We start from the raw sequence: 18,165 nt of genomic DNA, 5'->3' as shown, positions 1-18,165 counted from the left end.
GCTTTAATATTTGAAAATCATTCCTTGCAGACACTGACTGATGCCCAGGGAATGCTAGGATTGTGGGAACTGGCAGTACCAACGAGAGAGACAAACTTCATGGGAAATCAGTGCCTACTACATCTGCCCTCTTAGCTCTCATCAGATAAGCTGCTCTTCAAATGTTATGAAGGTACATGGAGAGACATTAAGAAACTGCATGTCATTTTGACATCTTTAAAAAGAAATACTTGCAGAAAATGGGGGCAAAAATGACTGGGCCTATTGAAAGAAACTCTAAGTTATAAAACATCGTGGTGGAATCCCGAAAAGCTGTACTCACATAGTATGAATTGAAAGACAGCATGGGGGTCGAAATTCATGAATAACTTTTGACCTCCCCAAAACTTAAGAGCCTACTGTAGACTGGAAACCTTAGAGATGACGTAAAGAGTTAATTCACACATAATTGGTAAGTTATCTGTATTATATGCTGTACTCTTACGATAAAGCTAGAGAAAAAAATGTTATTAAGAAAATCATACAGAAGAGAAAATACCCTTACAGGACTGTACTGTATCTGTCAGAAACAATCTGCATACACATGGACCCGTGCAGTTCAAACCCATGTTGTTCAAGGGTCAACCGTATTGTGTTCTCAAAACATACATGACCATAACAAACAGTTACAAAGTGCTAATTATTTTGCTCATTGTTCTAAATGCTTGACTTACATGAACTCATTTCATCCTCAAAGCAACTCTATGAAGCACGTGCTAGTAAGATCCCCATTTTGCAGACGAGAAAAGTGAGGCAAGGGGAAGAGAAGTCATTTGCCTCAGTTCACACAGTCAGGAATGGTGCAGCCATGACCTAGACATGGACAGGGCGGCTCCAGAGTTGGTGCTCTTAACCATGGTGCACGTTGCCTCTTTCGCAGGGTTTTTACATCAAGCAGGCAGTGCTGGGTACCTGGACCCGCGTACTTACGATGCACCACGCACATGCTAGTTAGAATAAGAACTCTATTATTTTAAGCCTCTCAGTAACTTATGAGGTACATCTAACATGATTCCTATTTACGGATTAAAGACACGGACTTTGTGTGGCCTGACACCACATGGCTAGCCCAACAGAGCAGGCTCTGCGCTTGACCCCACAGACCTCCTTCTCTCTTTTTTCTTTTCTTTTTTTTTTTCATAGCCCTCTTCCTTTAAATCAGGTTCTCTTCCTCTCAGTTATCTGCGACAATCATCTCTGAATTCATTTTCTGTATACAGCTGAAGGAATTACTTTCAAGGATCCACGTGTCCAACAATTTTAGGCGAGTACAGTACATTCTGAACTGCCAACATATAGCACTAGAGGCTTAAAATCTAAGAATCAATCTAGGGTAGGAGACACAATGATCACTCAGTAAATGTTTTCTAATAGTAAAATAATCCCTATTTCCACTCTCGAAATATGGATTTTTAAAAATATTTTGGAGAACTGGGTATTCAGATACGGCAAACTTTCCCCTTATACACTACTTGCTGGCACTTTGATCAAGGAGCCCGGTCAATACGCTTCTTCACTACTACGTCAGGAGCATGGCTTCTGTCAAAGAGGGTCTTCTCTTTTTTAGCTAGGAATCTCAAATCTGCAGAGAGTACTAACAAATTCTAGTATTTGTTAGTTTTTTTAACTAGTCAACAAGAACCAAAGGCAAATTGTAAATCAGACTTTTTGCTTTTCTTGTATCTTCATTAAACACAGAGATCATGTATCAAAAACTTAGGTTTTATGAAACAGACACCCAACTATTAGCATTTCCTTAATGAAAACAACAACATAAATGACCAGAAAAGAACATGAATAACTTGGGCTTTAAAAAAAAACTAGAATACTGTCTTTTAATTGATAGTCTGATGCTATTACAAAAATGTTAACACATACCTGCCAACCCTTAAATACCACGAATAGGAAGATACTGCATATCCTAAATTAGATACAGGTTTTTTTAGGATAACACAATTGAGTCAATTGCTCTTTCTTTTTAAATATGGGGGGAAGTCTAACTAATTGGGCGAGCTGGCATGTATGTTTAATAATACATCTGCGAGGAACGTAATAAACAGTGACATTTTTAATTTGTATCTATGGAAAATTCCATCTGTTACCTGAGATGGAAATTATCTTCCATTCTTTCTGGTTCTGCTGCCCAATGAACAGCACAAGGCAGAAGTGATAATGAGATATAAGAACACATGATGCAATGAGGAAGGGCAGCCAGAGAGAGACACATGGGCTGAAAGCTACCATACGGATATTACAATGGGCATACCGTGACACAGAGAGCTTCCAAGACTTACCCATGCTCACAGACTGAGTCAGCAGAGGAGACTGGAGTCCTGACTCCCAAAAGACTACACTTCCTGTTAATAATAGTGAGGGCAGCAGGTGAGGGTAGCCAACAGTATGGATTAACTTAAAGGAGTTAGAAAAACACTGGGTATGATATTTGCTAATTAGGGTGATTATTAACTACAAACCAAAGAGAAAATTCCAAAACATTTGTTACTCCAACATATTTGTCTTGTTGCTTTCTGTCTAAATAGTGCCTTATTACTGATAACAGAAAATAACAAAGGATGCAAAATCATGGTTCGCTTTTTCCCAGTATACTCCCTTTATTTATCAGGCTCCTTCAGAGTCACAGTAGAGAGCAGGTATCCCACATTTATCCTTCCTCTTCCTTTCTGGCTAAAAGAGGTCCCCATGGTTGGGTTAGGTGGGGCACACAGGCAAGAAAGAGCCCAAACTTAATTTTAACAAAGTCTCTCAGCCTACCACAGGGTCTAATTATAAGCCAACTATTTAATTACAAGTAGTCTTAAAAGGTCTAAGTAGCTAGGGTGTTGTAGTTGAGTGATATTTATTAACTAATCCTTTATATTATATAATGTCATCTTTTAAAATTATGTTCTGAAGGACAGGAAAAACTGTTTCTTAATAAATCAGTTTCAGTCTATTTGCTGGTCCAGCGCCTAATGTAAGTCATACAGTGGACTCTAGTTTTACAAAAATTAATTCAATCTACATAAGAAATGGTGTACTTCTATGACGCCAGCAACTTTAGAAAACCCTTATAAAAATTTTAGGCAAATATTTCTATAATTTTAAGACAATGTGGCCTCATGCTAGATTAAACTGGTAATTATTATTATGTTCTAAATCTTACTTTTAATAAATATGGCAATTGTTGACATTCCAAGAGCATTTCTGCAAGAGGACACAAGTTAAAAACTGGATAAATAACTCACAATGGGGCTTCAGGTGTGCTAACCTGGGCCTACAGTCTTGCTGATGTACTTGTGAACTGTAAGCTCCATCTACCCCCTCAGCAACAACCGAAGGATGCCTATGGTACTGTTCTGACACTGCCAGCTGCAAATGGGAGGGTGTAAATTAATGCCCAGCCCCCTCCCTGCCTTCACCCACACCCTGCCTGGGTGTGTTCTGCAATGCATTGAAGCAGACTAAATCCTCCTAACAGCAAAACTGTCTAAACAAGAAACCCAGAGAACAAAAAAGAAGGTGGACAAGGTTATAGATGCTTATTTACATTGTGAAACAAAACATGCTATTTAATAGGAGACGTGGTGAAGAATATTGCGAAAGAGAGTACCTCACCTTTAAGCTACTTATATGACTTCGTTTTCATTTTGAAAGGTTCAAGAGATTGTCACAAACAAAAAGAATAGGAAAGCTACCACAATTAATCAAGAATTTCATTTGCAGTTGTCAGGGGGTTCACAGTTGGCTTTTAAACTTCCTAATTGTGTTTAATATTAATGTGTAAAGCTTAATTTTTAAAAGCATATTAGCAACGAAGGGAGATTAATTAAGGAAATTGTATATATTTCTCTTCTCCGTCTAAGTACTCTGAAGTACCTCCTGAAAGCAGAAAAAGAAATTATCTAAATGTATTACACTGTTTATTAACATCATTGAGAATTTTAAATATTCAAGATCCTAAATATGTTAATAGTAAAGCCAAGACAAGGGGATTTTATAGAAAATTATTCATTTCTATTTCCTCCAGTTACAGAAAGGGAAAGCAAGAATCTGGTTATTTAGCATCTATTCATTGCCTTCCCATTTATGATACTCTGAGAATATTATGTCTGGTTGTCTGCTCCAGAGAAAAACAGAAATATTCTCCCTTTTCCTCACCAATCTCCAGTAGGCCATACCATCTCACGTACACTCTAAGAAACAGGGTTCTGTTCCAGACAAATACTCATCACCTTTGTGCATTTAAACACCTGGAGTGCCAGTACGCCTAACAGGTTAACGAGGAGTGGGGAAATGTTTCCAAAGTAAAACATGAAGAAAAGACCAGCTGTGAACTAATACCATTTATTTTCCATTGTACGAGGCAAGCAATTTTCTTTGGCTGGGTTCCATGGTAAGCAAAGTTCATCTGACTGTCTGCAAATGTATTAATTCCTGTATTGAATCCAATGCAAAGAACTACCTTGTGTTCCCCTGTGTGCAAAAAACTTTTAAATGAATTATTTTCTCTCTAGTATGATCATTCTAGAACAGAACAAGAGATGGTCTACAACTGTTTTACTGTGATAAATTTTATGGGTGGAAAACCTTAGGAATAAAAATTCAGAATGGGACCATCAACTCAAAAACCCAACCACTGCAGTAACACTAGAAATACCAAAGTTTAAGATAAGAATAACAAAGAAGTCTCCTCTTTTCTGAGGTCTAAAAACATGCTGACTATTTCAAAGTACATAGTTTGAAAAAGCCTGTTAATACAGGAAGAGAAAAGTGGCAGATACTATTTTTCCACCTACTTGATACTACTGACAGCTGGCCTGTGGTGTATCTGTGGCCATGTTTACAGGATTGAGCCTCATCTTCAGAGCTGTACCAAGAAGTATTAAAATACCAAACTGTTTTTAAAAAGGGGGAATCTATGTCAACTTATCTGCTTTACTGCATGATAATGCTGGCAATGACTTAAAAGCTTAAATTCATCAACCAGCCTACTTATCAGTCTCGCAAATGACCTCAGGACATACAACTATAAGCTTCCTACTCGTGGTCTCCTCTAAGTGGGGGCACAGGGCAAAAAGCTGAAGCTCTTTCAGGCATGTTGTTTCCAACTACTTTGTCTTTCCTTGCCTTTATAAAGCTAGATTCAACTTACAGCTCCTGAGCTTTCCCTAGTTTGACAATAAACAAGTAACCGTCCCTTGGACTGATTTCCCTTTTACTGTCTGTGTTTACCATCTGAAGGAATGTTATGCATTGTTTTAGTAAAGGTCTATCACTGCATATCCACACTTCCTCTACTAAGGACTTGCTTGTTGGGAAGAATTAATGGTCCAATTGATTGCCTTACTTTTGAGGTACCACTAGTTATGGAATTATTTTGGCCATGTTCAGGAATCAAGAAAAACCCTAGCTTATCTTTAGTAAGCATCTTTTACATTTACTGCAATAGTAGGAATATTCTGCTATTCCGCTACACTACCAACATAAATATTGGTCAAAGATAAGGGAAGACCCTGGCATTACTGCTTAGATGTCAACTTCTTTGTCCTCATTAGGTTTATTTATAAACTGTTTGGTGACATGATCCTTCTAACACACTAATCCAAACTGAAATATCTTCATTTTCCCCAATTGGAAGAGGAAAGAACTCAAACAAGTGAAATTCAAATGCTTAAGACTAACAATGAAACACAATCACCAAGGAAATACCTAAATTTGACTGTTTCATAATAATCTAACAGTACTTTGTATTAATTAATTTTGAAGCCAAGATCTACATTTTATGTATGATATGACCTAAATGTGGCATTAAGAATACTTTAAAAATGAAGAATAAACGTGGAAAAGTCAGTAAGGTAAGACAGTTATGGTTCTTGTATCTCCCTATTGCTTCACGTGATTCCACTCTACTCATACAACTATCAAAAAGGTAGATTCTGATAGCTGTACAAGGATTCCATGTACGCCTTGGAATATATATGCAAATCAGGCTAATATAGCATAGGCCTGAAATCAGAGTGTATGCCTGAATATAAGGTAAGGTTTTTAACTTCCTGAAGGCACTTCCTAGAAGAGAGGAGACTGACTGCTATTTGAGTCTTTACGTAGCATCTCAGATTATAAGATGTTTTTTCATGTACTTAATAGTGAACAAAAAAGTATCTGAGGAAAACATATTTGCTCAAAAATTAACTTTATTCAAAGCTAGTTTTAGGATGTTTATAAAAATATCTTAGTAGAATCATAAAAGGGGGGGAAGAAAAAGTCAACACATTAATAATTAGTCCTAGGTTATAACCTTAAAATTGAAAGTACTGAGTGTTGTTACAAACGAGACTTTGAAAAACTGCTTTTAAAAAAGTCGTCAAATGCTATTCTGTCAGAAAGGATACAAATAACAGTAGTTAATTCTGAGGAAGTAACTAGGTAGCTAAGGGGAAAGACTGGGAGGTGACCTACTTTTCGCTATGACCCGTTTGTACACTGTACATTTTAGGGCAGTGAATGTGTTACCTACTCACACAAAACAAAACAGATAATTATATTCTAAAATAGGAACCACAGCCCCATAAAATGTTATGACCAATCACAAATCACACGAGTGATTATGTTATAGAGACTGTGAACATACAACCGTAAGACACACACGTACGCACGCAGGCACGCACTCAACCCCACTGTTCTGTCAATGATGCTTGTGGTCTAGACATAAAATCTCCAGTTTCAGATCATGCGTGAACTCAAAAACTACTGTAACTCAAGACAAAAGAGACAGAAATGAAGATACACCCCAGATTTTAGTGCTAGATGGATGATGCCAAGGGGTTCTGATGATGATAAAAAAAAAAAAAAGCACTTCCCACAAAGATTCATAGATAGAATCTGAGCAAGACGGTTCTATGAAATATGAGTGTGACTAGAGCAATCCTTCTATATTATTGCAGTTTCATGAAATGTCATTTTAATTATGTACATGTAACTAAATTACTCAATTAAAATTTTTACCTTTTACTCCATCTTTCTAAAAGTTTATATGGGGAGACTACTTAATACTCAGGCTAACCTTATATTCAGGCATACATATTCAAGACAACACTCTTGCAAGAGAATGTGGTGTGCTTTATCAAGTAAATCACCACAAAGTATAAACTTTCCCAACACATTTCCCTCCTCCGCTACAAATGACCACTGTCTTGAGTTACTGTGTGTTATTGTAATTTTATACCAGCACAACTCGTATTTTTTTTTGAGGATAATAATCTGAACATTACACAGGTCCAAAGGTACCGTGTGAATTAGATGACATTTAGTCATGCTTTAGTAAATATGGTCATACTCTGTCAGCCACTGTCTTAGAAATGAAGGCCCCTAATTCTACAGGTTCTAAAGCCATTGTCAAGCACAGCCTCCTGAAAGGCCTGACAGCACCTGAGCCAAAATGTTGCTTTACACCACTCACACTCGACAAGGGTTATGCCCAAGAACAAGTACCAGAGGCCTATTCAAAGGGAGAACAAGTATACTCCAAACACATGTACTAAAGATCGAAGAATTGCAGCATATCATTTTCCTGCATAAGATAAAGCCAATAATGAAAAGGACTGGGAAACAGAACCCAGAAAAATAAGTAACAAGGTACATAAGGAAGTGTTCTAGAAGGGAAAGGTTTTCTTTCTTCTGGCTTTTAAAACTAAAAGTTTAAAAAAGTATATTTGTAAATGTAAAACCCATCAGAACTGTAGAAAGCACAATAAATTCAGTTGAAATTCTTCATGTGGCCCCTTTTAATATATATGCTTGATGTGTTTGTAAATTTTAGCATTTTTACATTTGTTAGTTTTTGCTTTAAGCATTAAAATTAAGTGTATATCATCTGTCCTTATCCATTTACATTAAAATTACATTTAATGTAATTACATTTAAAATGTTGTGTTTTCCGGAGACTCTGGCAAGCCTCTGGGATCAATGAAAAGTTCCTGAACAGATACCAAATAAATAGAAAATATTCACTTTGTACATAACGACAGGCAAAGACTGACAATGTGATCATATCCTATACCCATTCATAGAAAAATACTCAAATAAGAAATTCTTACTTTCCTAGTGATCATTAAGATAGCTTAAATTTTGTCAATTCTGAAATTAAGGTGCAACAAATTGGAGATGGGGAAAGGGGAGGAGTCTAGTCCAAGCCACAGTCCATCTTCCCTGGCATCAGTGCAGGAAGCTACCCTCCACTGCCAGCCTAGCATGAAATCTGGTGCTAAAATGGTTGCATCTAGAGCTTGTTTCCAAGAAGAATACTTCTACCAGATACTTAGTGGGGAAATAATGAAAGAACTGAAGGCAAAGTGAAAGTCTGCCTGTTACTCAAAACCAGCCAGTAACCCCTGAGGCTCTCCCTTCCGTGACAGGCTGCCCAATGTAACTGACAAAAAAGAAAAAAAAAAATCACTACCAAACAGGAATTAACTGGGCCCACAAAGACGGGAGTCTTTAAATCCAGTCCCCACTGCACATGCAGAACTCACCGTTCTTCCTCTCATTCAGAGGGGGCAGGTGCTGGCTGGGCTGCAAGGACAGCTCCTGGAATTCGTGCGCAACAGCTTCACTTTGAGGACTTGGGGCAAGATGGGCTAATGGCCCCAGCTCATCCTCGGCGTCTAGTACCCCTGGGGGATCCATCGTGCTCCAGCCACTGGCGACGGGCGTCCAAGACCTCTCTTAAATGTGGCCTGCTGAAGAGACTGTCAAGTAAAAACATGTAAGCAGATGGTACATTTATCTTTCTCCAATTTACACAAAAATATTAAAATGGAAATTCTGGGTTCTAGTCCAGCTTCACTGCTGTGTAGCAACTGCCAAGTCATTTATCTTCTCTGGATCTTGGGTTCTTTATCCAACACACAGGAATAGACTTCCCATCTAAAACAGCACTTACCAGGTAAATACAAGTTGAAAGGTATTTTATATAATTTTTTCTACTGTGGATTAAAGAAAGTTATAGTTATTGGTGTCATTAAAGATTTTAATGCATTCTAAAATAAGACGAAAGTCATCTAATGACGATGGGGAAAAAAGGCAGTCTAGCTTGAAAATCTATCTAGACTCCTACAAATCAGGGCTGCCTGGGTGGCTCAGTCAGTTAAGTGTCTGCCTTCGGCTTAGGTCATGATCTCGGGGTCCTGGGATCAAGCCCTGCATCGGGCTCCCTGCTCAGTGGGGAGTCTGCTTCTCCCTCTCCCTCTGCCCTCCCCCCCACTCATAATCTCAGTCTGGTATCAAACAATTTTACAGTAAGTCAACATTCACAGCGCCCAGCAATGTTTCAGATAAGGACTCCTCCCTCAGCATGGGAACAGAACTCCTGCCTACAGCACAATGGACATACAGTTCATGCCACAGAAACAAACCTTTAAGCCACTGAGATTTGGGGTTATTTATTATTACAGCATAACCTGGCCCATTCTGACTAAAACAGAAATCGGTAACAGAAATACCAAAGCCATAATGAAACCCTCGATCCATGACTCTGGCTTAGGGGCTGAGCAGTGCACAGTAAGAAAGCTTACTGAAGGCTGAAAGCTAAAAGGGTGGTGAGCCACATTATGCAGGGGTGAAACATCTCACAAACTGCTGCCTGCTTAGTAGCATTCGCTATCACAGCCCATTGACCCACTCACCTACTGATGGATACTGTCCCAACACTGTTGTTTCCAGCTCCTATTACAAATAAAAATGCTATGAACATTCTCGTTCAAGTATTTGTATGGATATATGCTTTCGCTTCTCTTGCATGAATACCTAGGAGTAAAATGAGTGGATCGTATGGCAACTGAGTATTTAAATTTTAAAGAAACTAACAAAGTATTTCCCAAAGTGGTTATGCCATTCTGCATTCTTACTAGCAAATGAGAATTCCACTTGTTCCATATCCTTGCCAACACTTACGATCAATCTTTTTCATTTTAATTATTTCAGTGGGTGTGAAATGGTAACTCAATGTGGTTTTATTTATTTATGTATTACTTAACTTATTGAATTACACTTGCGATATTATACCAGTTTCAGATGAACAAGACAGGAATTTGATATTTTTATATATTACAAAATGATCACACTAGGTCTAGTTACCATCTGTCACCATACAAAATTATAATATTACTGACTACAGCCCCTATGCCACATATTACATCTCTGAGACTTATTTATTTTATAACTGAAAGTCTTTACCTCCTAATTGCCTTCACCTATTCTGCCAGTTCCCCCTCCCCCACACAGCCACCAGTTTGTTCTCTATATCTATGAGGTTGTTTTTTTTAGATTCCACCTATAAGTGAAATCATACAGGGTTTGCCTTTCTCTGACCTCACTCCGCATGATATCCTTGAGGTCCTACTATGTTGTCACAGAAGACAAGATTTCATTCTTTTTTGTGGCTGAGTAATACCACACACCTACACACAACCTTCTTTATCCATTTATCATCTATTGATGGACATTTGGGTTACTTCTATGTCTTGGAACCTGTAAATAATATTGCAATAAGCATAAAGGTAGTACATATATCTTTTTGAATTAGTTTTTTCATTTTCTTTAGATAAATACCCAGAGGTGGAATTCCTGGATCATATGGTGATTCTATTTTTAATTTTTTGAGGAACCTCCATACTGTTTTCTGCAGTGGCTGCCCTAATTTACATTCCCATCAACGGTACACAAGGGATCCCCTTTCTCCACATCCTCACCAACACTTGTTATTTCTCGCATTTTTGATGATAGCCATTCTGACTAGTATGAGGTGGTATCTCATTGTGCTTCTGATTTGCATTTCCCTGGCGATTAGTGATGTTCAACATCTTTTCATGTGCTTGTTGGCCATCTGTATGTCATCTTCGGAAAACTGTCTATTCAGGTCCTCTGTCCATTTTTTAATGGGGTTGTTCTGTTGTTATTATTGAATTGTATGAGTTCTTGATATATTTTGGATATCAACACATTATCAGATATATGGCTTACAGTGATCTTCTCCCAATCAGCAGGCTGCCTTTTCATTTTGTTTATGGTCTCCTTCACTCTGCAAAAGCTTTGCAGTTTGATGTGGTCCCATTTGTTTATTTTTGGTTTTGATGCCCTTGCCTAAGGAGCCATATCCAAAAAAATATTGCTAAGACTGATGTCAAAGAGCTTACTGCCTATGTTTTCTTCTAGGAGTTTTATGGTTTCAGGTCTTACATTTACGCCTTTAACCCATTTTGTGTTTATTTTTGTGTACGGTATAAGAAAGCAGTCCGGTTTCATTCTTTCACACATAGCTGTCCAATTTTCCCAACACCGTTTATTGAAAAGACTGTCTTTTCCCCACTGTGTGTTCTTGTCTCCTTTATATAAGTTAATTGACCACAGAGGTGTGGGTTTACTTCTGTTCTCTCTATTCTGTTCCACTGATCTTTGTCTGTTTTTATGCCAGTACCATACTGTTTTGATTACTACTGCTTTCAGTACAGTTTGAAATTCCAAAGTATGATACCTCCAGATTTGTTCTCTTTCCCAAAATTGCTTTGGTTATTTGGGGTCTTTCATTGTTCCGTACAAAACTTTCAGTTTGTTTCAATTCTGTGAAAAATGCCATTGGAATTTTGATAGGGATTTCAGTGAATTGGTTGATTTGTAGACTGCTTTGGGTATTATGGACATTTTCATAATTTTAATTTTTCCAACCCCAAAGCACAGCATATCTTTCCATTTATTTATGTCACCTTCAATTTCTTTCATCACTGTTTTATAGTTTTCAGAGTATAGGTTTTTCACTTTCTTGGTTAAATTTATTCTAGGTTATTTTACTGTTTTTGATGCAACTGTAAATAGGGTTACCTTCTTAATTTCTGTTAGTTCATTATGAGGGTGTAGAAATGCAACAAATTTCTGTATATTACTTTTGTATCCTGTAACTTTACTGCATTTATTAGTTCTGATAGGTTTTTGGTGGAGTCTTTAAGGTTTTCTACATAGGATCATATCACCAGCAAACAGTGACAGTTTTACTTCTTCCTTACCAATTTGGATGCTTTTCTTTTTCTTGTCCGATAGCTGTGGCTAGGACTTCAAATACTATGTTGAATAAAAGTGGCAAGAGTAGACATCCTTGTCTTGCTTCTGATCTTAGAGAAAAAAATTTCATCTTTTCACCCATTATGATGTTAGCTGTGCGTTTGTCATAAATTGCATTTATTATGTTGAGGTATCGTCTCTCTATATCTACTTTGTTGAGAGTTTTTATCACAAATGGATACTGGATTTTGTCAAATGCTTTTTCTGTACCTATTGAGATGATTATATAACTTTATCCTTTATTTTATTAATGTGCTACATCATGTTGATTGATTTGCAGATGTTAAATCATCTTTGTATTTCTGGAATGAACTCCACTTGGTCATGGTGTACTATCCCTTTTAATGTTTTCATTAAACATTTGTTTAATGTTTGCTAAGATTTTGTTGAAGATTTTTGCATCTGTGTTCATTGGGAATGTTGGCCTGTAATTTTCTGTTTTTTTGTGGTATCTTTGTCTGGTTTTGGTGTCAGGGTAAAGCTGGCCTTATAAAATAGGTTTGAAGTATTCATTTTTGGGGGAATAATTTGAAAGTGTTTCTTCCTCTTCAATTTTTGGGAATAATTTCTGGGATAATTTAAATGTTTGGTAGAATTCATCTGTGAAGTCATCTGCACTTGGACTTTTGTTGGTAGTTTTTTTTTTTTTTTTATTAATAATGATTTTTTATTATATTATGTTAGTCACCATACAGTACATCCCCGGTTTTCGATGTAAGGCTCGATGATTCATTAGTTGTGTATAACACCCAGTGCACCATGCAATATGTGCCCTCCTTACTACCCATCACCGGTCTATCCCATTCCCCTACCCCCCTCCCCTCTGTAGCCCTCAGTTTGTTTCTCATAGTCCATAGTCTCTCATGTTTCATTCCCCCTTCTGATTACCCCCCCTTTCTTTATCCCTTTCTTCCCCTACTGATCATTCTAGTTCTTATGTTCCATAGATGAGAGAAATCATATGATAGTTGTCTTTCTCTGCTTGACTTATTTCACTAAGCATTATCTCCTCCAGTGCCGTCCATGTTGTAGCAAATGTTGAGAACTCATTCTTTCTGATTGCTGAGTAATATTCCATTGTATATATGGACCACAACTTCTTAATCCAGTCATCTGTTGCAGGGCATCTCGGCTCCTTCCACGATTTAGCTATTGTGGACATTGCTGCTATGAACATTGGGGTGCATATGGCCCTTCTCTTCACTACGTCTGTATCTTTGGGGTAAACACCCAGTAGTGCAATGGCTGGATCATAGGGTAGCTCAATTTTTAACTTTTTAAGGGACCTCCACACGGTTTTCCAGAGTGGCTGTACCAACTTGCATTCCCACCAACAATGTAGGAGGGATCCCCTTTCTCCACATCCTCTCCAACAATTGTTGTTTCTTGCCTTGTCTATTTTTGCCATTCTAACTGGCGTAAGGTGGTATCTCAGTGTGGTTTTGATTTGAATTTCCTTGATGGCTGATTTTGAACATTTTTTCATGTGTCTGTTAGCCATTTGTATGTCTTCATTGGAAAAGTGTCTGTTCATATCTTCTGCCCATTTTTTGATTTGTTTATTTGTTTCTCGTGTATTGAGTTTGAGAAGTTCTTTGTAGATCTTGGATACCAGTCCTTTATCTGTAGTGTCATTTGCAAATATATTCTCCCATTCCGTGGGCTGCCTCTTAGTTTTTCTGACTGTTTCCTTGGATGTGCAGAAACTTTTAATCTTGATGAAGTCCCATAAATTCATTTTATCTTTTGTTTCTCTTGCCTTTGGGGATGTGTCATGAAAAAGGTTGCTTTGGCCGATGTCGTAGAGGTTGCTGCCTATGTTCTCCTCTAGAATTTTGATGGATTCCTGTCTCACATCGAGGTCTTTCATCCATTTGGAGTTTATTTTTGTGTATGGTGTGAGATAGTGGTCAAGTTTCATTCTTTTGCATGTAGCTGTCCAATTTTCCCAGCACCATTTATTGAAGAGACTGTCTTTTTCCCACCGGATGTTTTTTCCTGCTTTATCAAATATTAGTTGCCCAAAGAGCTGAGGGTCCATTTCTGGGCTCTCTATTCTGTTTCATTGGTCTATGTGTCTGTTTTTGTGCCAGTACCATGCTGTCTTTGTGATCACAGCTTTGTAGTACAGCTCGAAATCCGGCATTGTGATGCCCCCAGCTTTGTTTTTCCTTTTCAACAGTTCCTTGGAGATTCGGGGTCTTTTCTGGTTCCGTACAAATTTAAGGACTATTTGTTCCAGTTCTTTGAAAAACGTTCTCGATATTTTGATCGGGATAGCATTGAAAGTGTAGATTGTTCTGGGTAGCATGGACATTTTAACTATGTTAATTCTTCCGATCCATGAGCATGGAATATCTTTCCATCTTTTTATGTCTTCCTCAATGTCTTTTAAGAGTGATTTATAGTTTCTAGAATAAAGGTCCTTTACGTCTCTGGTTAAGTTAATTCCAAGGTAACGTATGGTTTTTGGTGCTATTGTAAATGGGATGGATTCCCTGATTTCTCTTTCTTCGTTCTCGTTATTCGTGTACAGAAATGCAACTGATTTCTGAGCATTGATTTTGTATCCCGCCACGTTACTGAATTGCTCTATAACTTCTAATAGTTTGGGAGTGGCTTCTTTTGGGTTTTCCATATAGAGTATCATGTCGTCTGCGAAGAGAGACATTTTGACTTCTTCTTTGCCGATTTGAATACCTTTGATCCCTTTTTGTTGTCTGATTGCTGTTGCAAGGACTTCTAGTACTATGTTGAATAATAGTGGCGAGAGTGGGCATCCTTGTCGTGTTCCTGATCTTAAGGGAAAGGCTTCCAGCTTTTCCCCATTGAGAATAATATTTGCAGTAGGCTTTTCATAGATGGCTTTTATGAGATTGAGAAATGTACCTTCTATTCCTACACTCTGAAGGGTTTTAATCAGGAAAGGATGCTGTATTTTGTCAAATGCTTTTTCGGCATCGATTGAGAGGATCATATGGTTCTTGAGTCTTTTCTTGTTGATATGATGTATCACGCTGATTGATTTGCGAATATTGAACCACGCTTGCATCCCAGGTATGAATCCCACTTGATCGTGGTGGATAATCCTTTTAATGAACTGTTGGATTCTATTAGCAAGTATCTTGTTGAGGATTTTGGCGTCCATATTCATTAGGGAAATCGGTCTGTAATTCTCCTTTTTGAGGGGGTCTTTGCCTGGTTTGGGGATCAAGGTAATATTGGCCTCATAGAATGAGTTTGGTAGCTTTCCTTCTGTTTCTATTTTTTGAAATAGCTTTAGGAGAATAGGTATTATTTCTTCTTTGAATGTTTGGTAGAATTCCCCAGGAAAACCATCCGGGCCTGGAGTTTTGTTATTTGGAAGGTTGTTTATCACTGACTCAATTTCTTCATAATTAATTGGCCTGTTTAAGAAATCAATTTCTTCCTTTTTCAATCTTGGTAGTTTATAGGTTTCCAGGAAGGATTCCATCTCTTCCAGATTGCTTAGTTTATTGACATATAGCTGTTGATAAAAATTTCTAATAATCCTTCCAATTTCAATGGTGTTCGTCGTGACCTCTCCTTTTTCATTCATAATTTTAATAATCTGGGTCCTTTCTCTTTTCTTTTGGATAAGTCTTGCCAGTGGTCTGTCAATTTTATTGATTCTCTCCAAGAACCAGCTTCTAGTCCTGTTGATCTGCTCTACTGTACTTCTGGTTTCTGCTTGATTGATTTCAGCTTTAATTTTGGTCAACTGCTTCCTTGTGCGTGGATTAGGCCTGTCCCTCTGTTGCTGTTCCAGCTTCTTGAGGTGAGAATATAAAAACTGCATTTTAGATTTTTCTATTCTTTTGAGTGAGGCTTGGATGGCTATGTATTTCCCCCTTAGGACTGCCTTTGCAGTATCCCATAGGTTTTGGACTGTTGTATTTTCATTCTCATTGGTCTCCATAAATTGTTTAATTTGATTTTTGATTTCCTGGTTTATCGAGTCATTCCTGAGCAGGATGGTTCTTAGTCTCCAAGTGTTTGAGTTTCTTCCAAATTTTTCCTTGTGGTTGAGTTCCAATTTCAGAGCGTTGTGGTCTGAGAATATGCAGGGGATAATTTCAATCTTTTGGTATCGGCTGAGACCTGTTTTGTGTCCCAGAACATGGTCTATTCTTGAAAATGTTCCATGGGCATTAGAATAGAATGAGTATTCTTTGGTTCTGGGGTGTAGTGTTCTATATATATCTAAGAGGTCCAACTCGTCGAGTATGGCATTCAAAGCCTTTGATTCTTTGCTTAGTTTTTGCCAGGGTGTTCTGTCTATTTCTGAGAGTGGAGTGTTGAGGTCCCCTACTATTAATGTATTTTTATCTATATGTCTCTTTATTCTGGTTAAGAGTTGGCTTGTGTATCTTGCTGCTCCCCTGTTGGGGGCATATATATTTATAATTGTCATATCCACTTGTTGAATACTTCCTTTAAGAATAATATAGTGCCCTTCTGCATCTCTAACTATAGTCTGTAGTTTAAAATCCAATTTATCTGATATGAGAATTGCTACCCCAGCTTTCTTTTGAGGTCCATTTGCGTGAAAGATGGTACTCCATCCCCTTACTCTCAGTCTGAATGCATCTTTGGGTTCGAAATGAGTCTCTTGTAGACAGCAAATGGATGGGTCATTTCTTTTTATCCAATCTGCAACCCTGTGGCGTTTGAAACCAGAATTTAAACCATTAATGTTCAGGCTGAGTACTGAGAGATATGCTTTTAATTCTGCCACGTTGTCAGTAAAGTCTTTGTTTGTATTGGCTGTGACTTTCTGTTTTGTATCACTCTTGGGGCCTTTTTACTTTTATAGAACCCCCCGTAATACCTCCTGTAGGGCTGGTTTCGTGGTTACGAAATTGGCTAGTGACTGTCGATTCTGAAATGTCTTTATTTCTCCATCAATTCTGAATGACAGCCTTGCTGGATAAAGGATCCTTGGCTGCATGTTTTTCTCTGAAAGAGCTTTAAAAATGCTCCCCCAACCCTTTCTCTCATTCCAGGTCTGTGTAGACAGGTCTGATGTAATTCTGATGCCTTTGCCTTGGTACGTGAGAAATTTCTTTGCCCTGGCCGCTTTCAATACTGTTTCCTTGGATCTCATATTTGCGAATTGCACTATGACGTGACGTGGCGTAGGTCTGTCATGGTTGAGCTTGGGAGGGGTCCTCTCTGCCTCTTGGACACGAATGTTTGTTTCCCTTGCTAGATTAGGGAAGTTTTCAGCTACAATTTGTTCAAATATCTCTTCTAGACCTGTTTTTCTCCACCCCCTCGGGGATGCCGATGATTCTAACATTGGATCGTTTCGTTGAGTCAGTAATCTCCCGTAGCCAACATTCGTGGGCGTGGATTTTTTTAAGACCATCTTCTATTTTTATTTTTTCCTCTATTAACCCATCCTCCAATTCACTAACCCTTTCCTCCGCTTCCGTGACCCTGGCCGTCAGAGCCTCTAGTTTTGCCTGCATTTGGCTCATAGAATTTTTAATTTCTGTCAAATTCGCTCTCATTTCCGCCCTTAGGGATTGTATATTCTCAGTAATATTTTCCTGAATACTTTTTTCAAGTCTACTCATTATCTTGACCATTGTTACTCTGAATTCCATTTCTGATAATTTGGTTACATCCATATCCGTTACTTCTGTGGCAGAGGCCACTGACTCACTGTCTTTTCTTTGCTGGGGGGGGCTTCTCCTTCTTGTCATTCTGATGAAGAGAGGTTGCGGGGTTTCCAGAGCCCAAAATTATTGACTGGGTCCCAGGCCGTGCCCCTTGTTTTATAGGGATCTTAGAGATGTGGGCTTCTTCTTTAAAGATTTTATTTATTTACTTATCTGAGAGAGGGAGACAGACAGTCAGCAAGAACGAAACAGAAGCAGGGGAGTGAGAGAGGAAGAAGCAGGCTCCCAGCGGAGGAGCCCGATGAGGGACTCCTTTCCGGAACGCCGGGATCACGCCCTAAGCCGAAGACAGGTGCTCAATGACGGC

General features: G+C 38.2%; 1 protein-coding gene across 15 annotated transcripts in view; it reads right to left on the bottom strand.

Moving 5' to 3' along the window:
- MRTFB (myocardin related transcription factor B) overlaps window positions 1-18,165 on the bottom strand; it is a 270,940-nt gene that overhangs the window by 111,111 nt on the left and 141,664 nt on the right. For 11 of the 15 annotated variants that reach the window (XM_057315559.1, XM_057315562.1, XM_057315558.1 and 8 more), the window contains one exon: window positions 8,571-8,786. In XM_057315559.1, the coding sequence (XP_057171542.1) occupies window positions 8,571-8,724 (154 nt within the window). In that variant the 5' untranslated portion in view covers window positions 8,725-8,786. Of the gene's footprint in view, window positions 1-8,570; window positions 8,787-18,165 lie in introns of those variants that run through there. The other 4 variants (XM_044391546.3, XM_044391547.3, XM_048224686.2 and 1 more) reach the window with 2 other exon arrangements.

The sequence above is a fragment of the Ursus arctos genome, unplaced genomic scaffold, assembly GCF_023065955.2.
Source record: "Ursus arctos isolate Adak ecotype North America unplaced genomic scaffold, UrsArc2.0 scaffold_2, whole genome shotgun sequence".
In the NCBI taxonomy this organism is placed as follows: domain Eukaryota; kingdom Metazoa; phylum Chordata; class Mammalia; order Carnivora; family Ursidae; genus Ursus; species Ursus arctos.
Note: the sequence above shows the minus strand (reverse complement) of the source record. Positions and strands in the feature narration are given on the sequence as shown.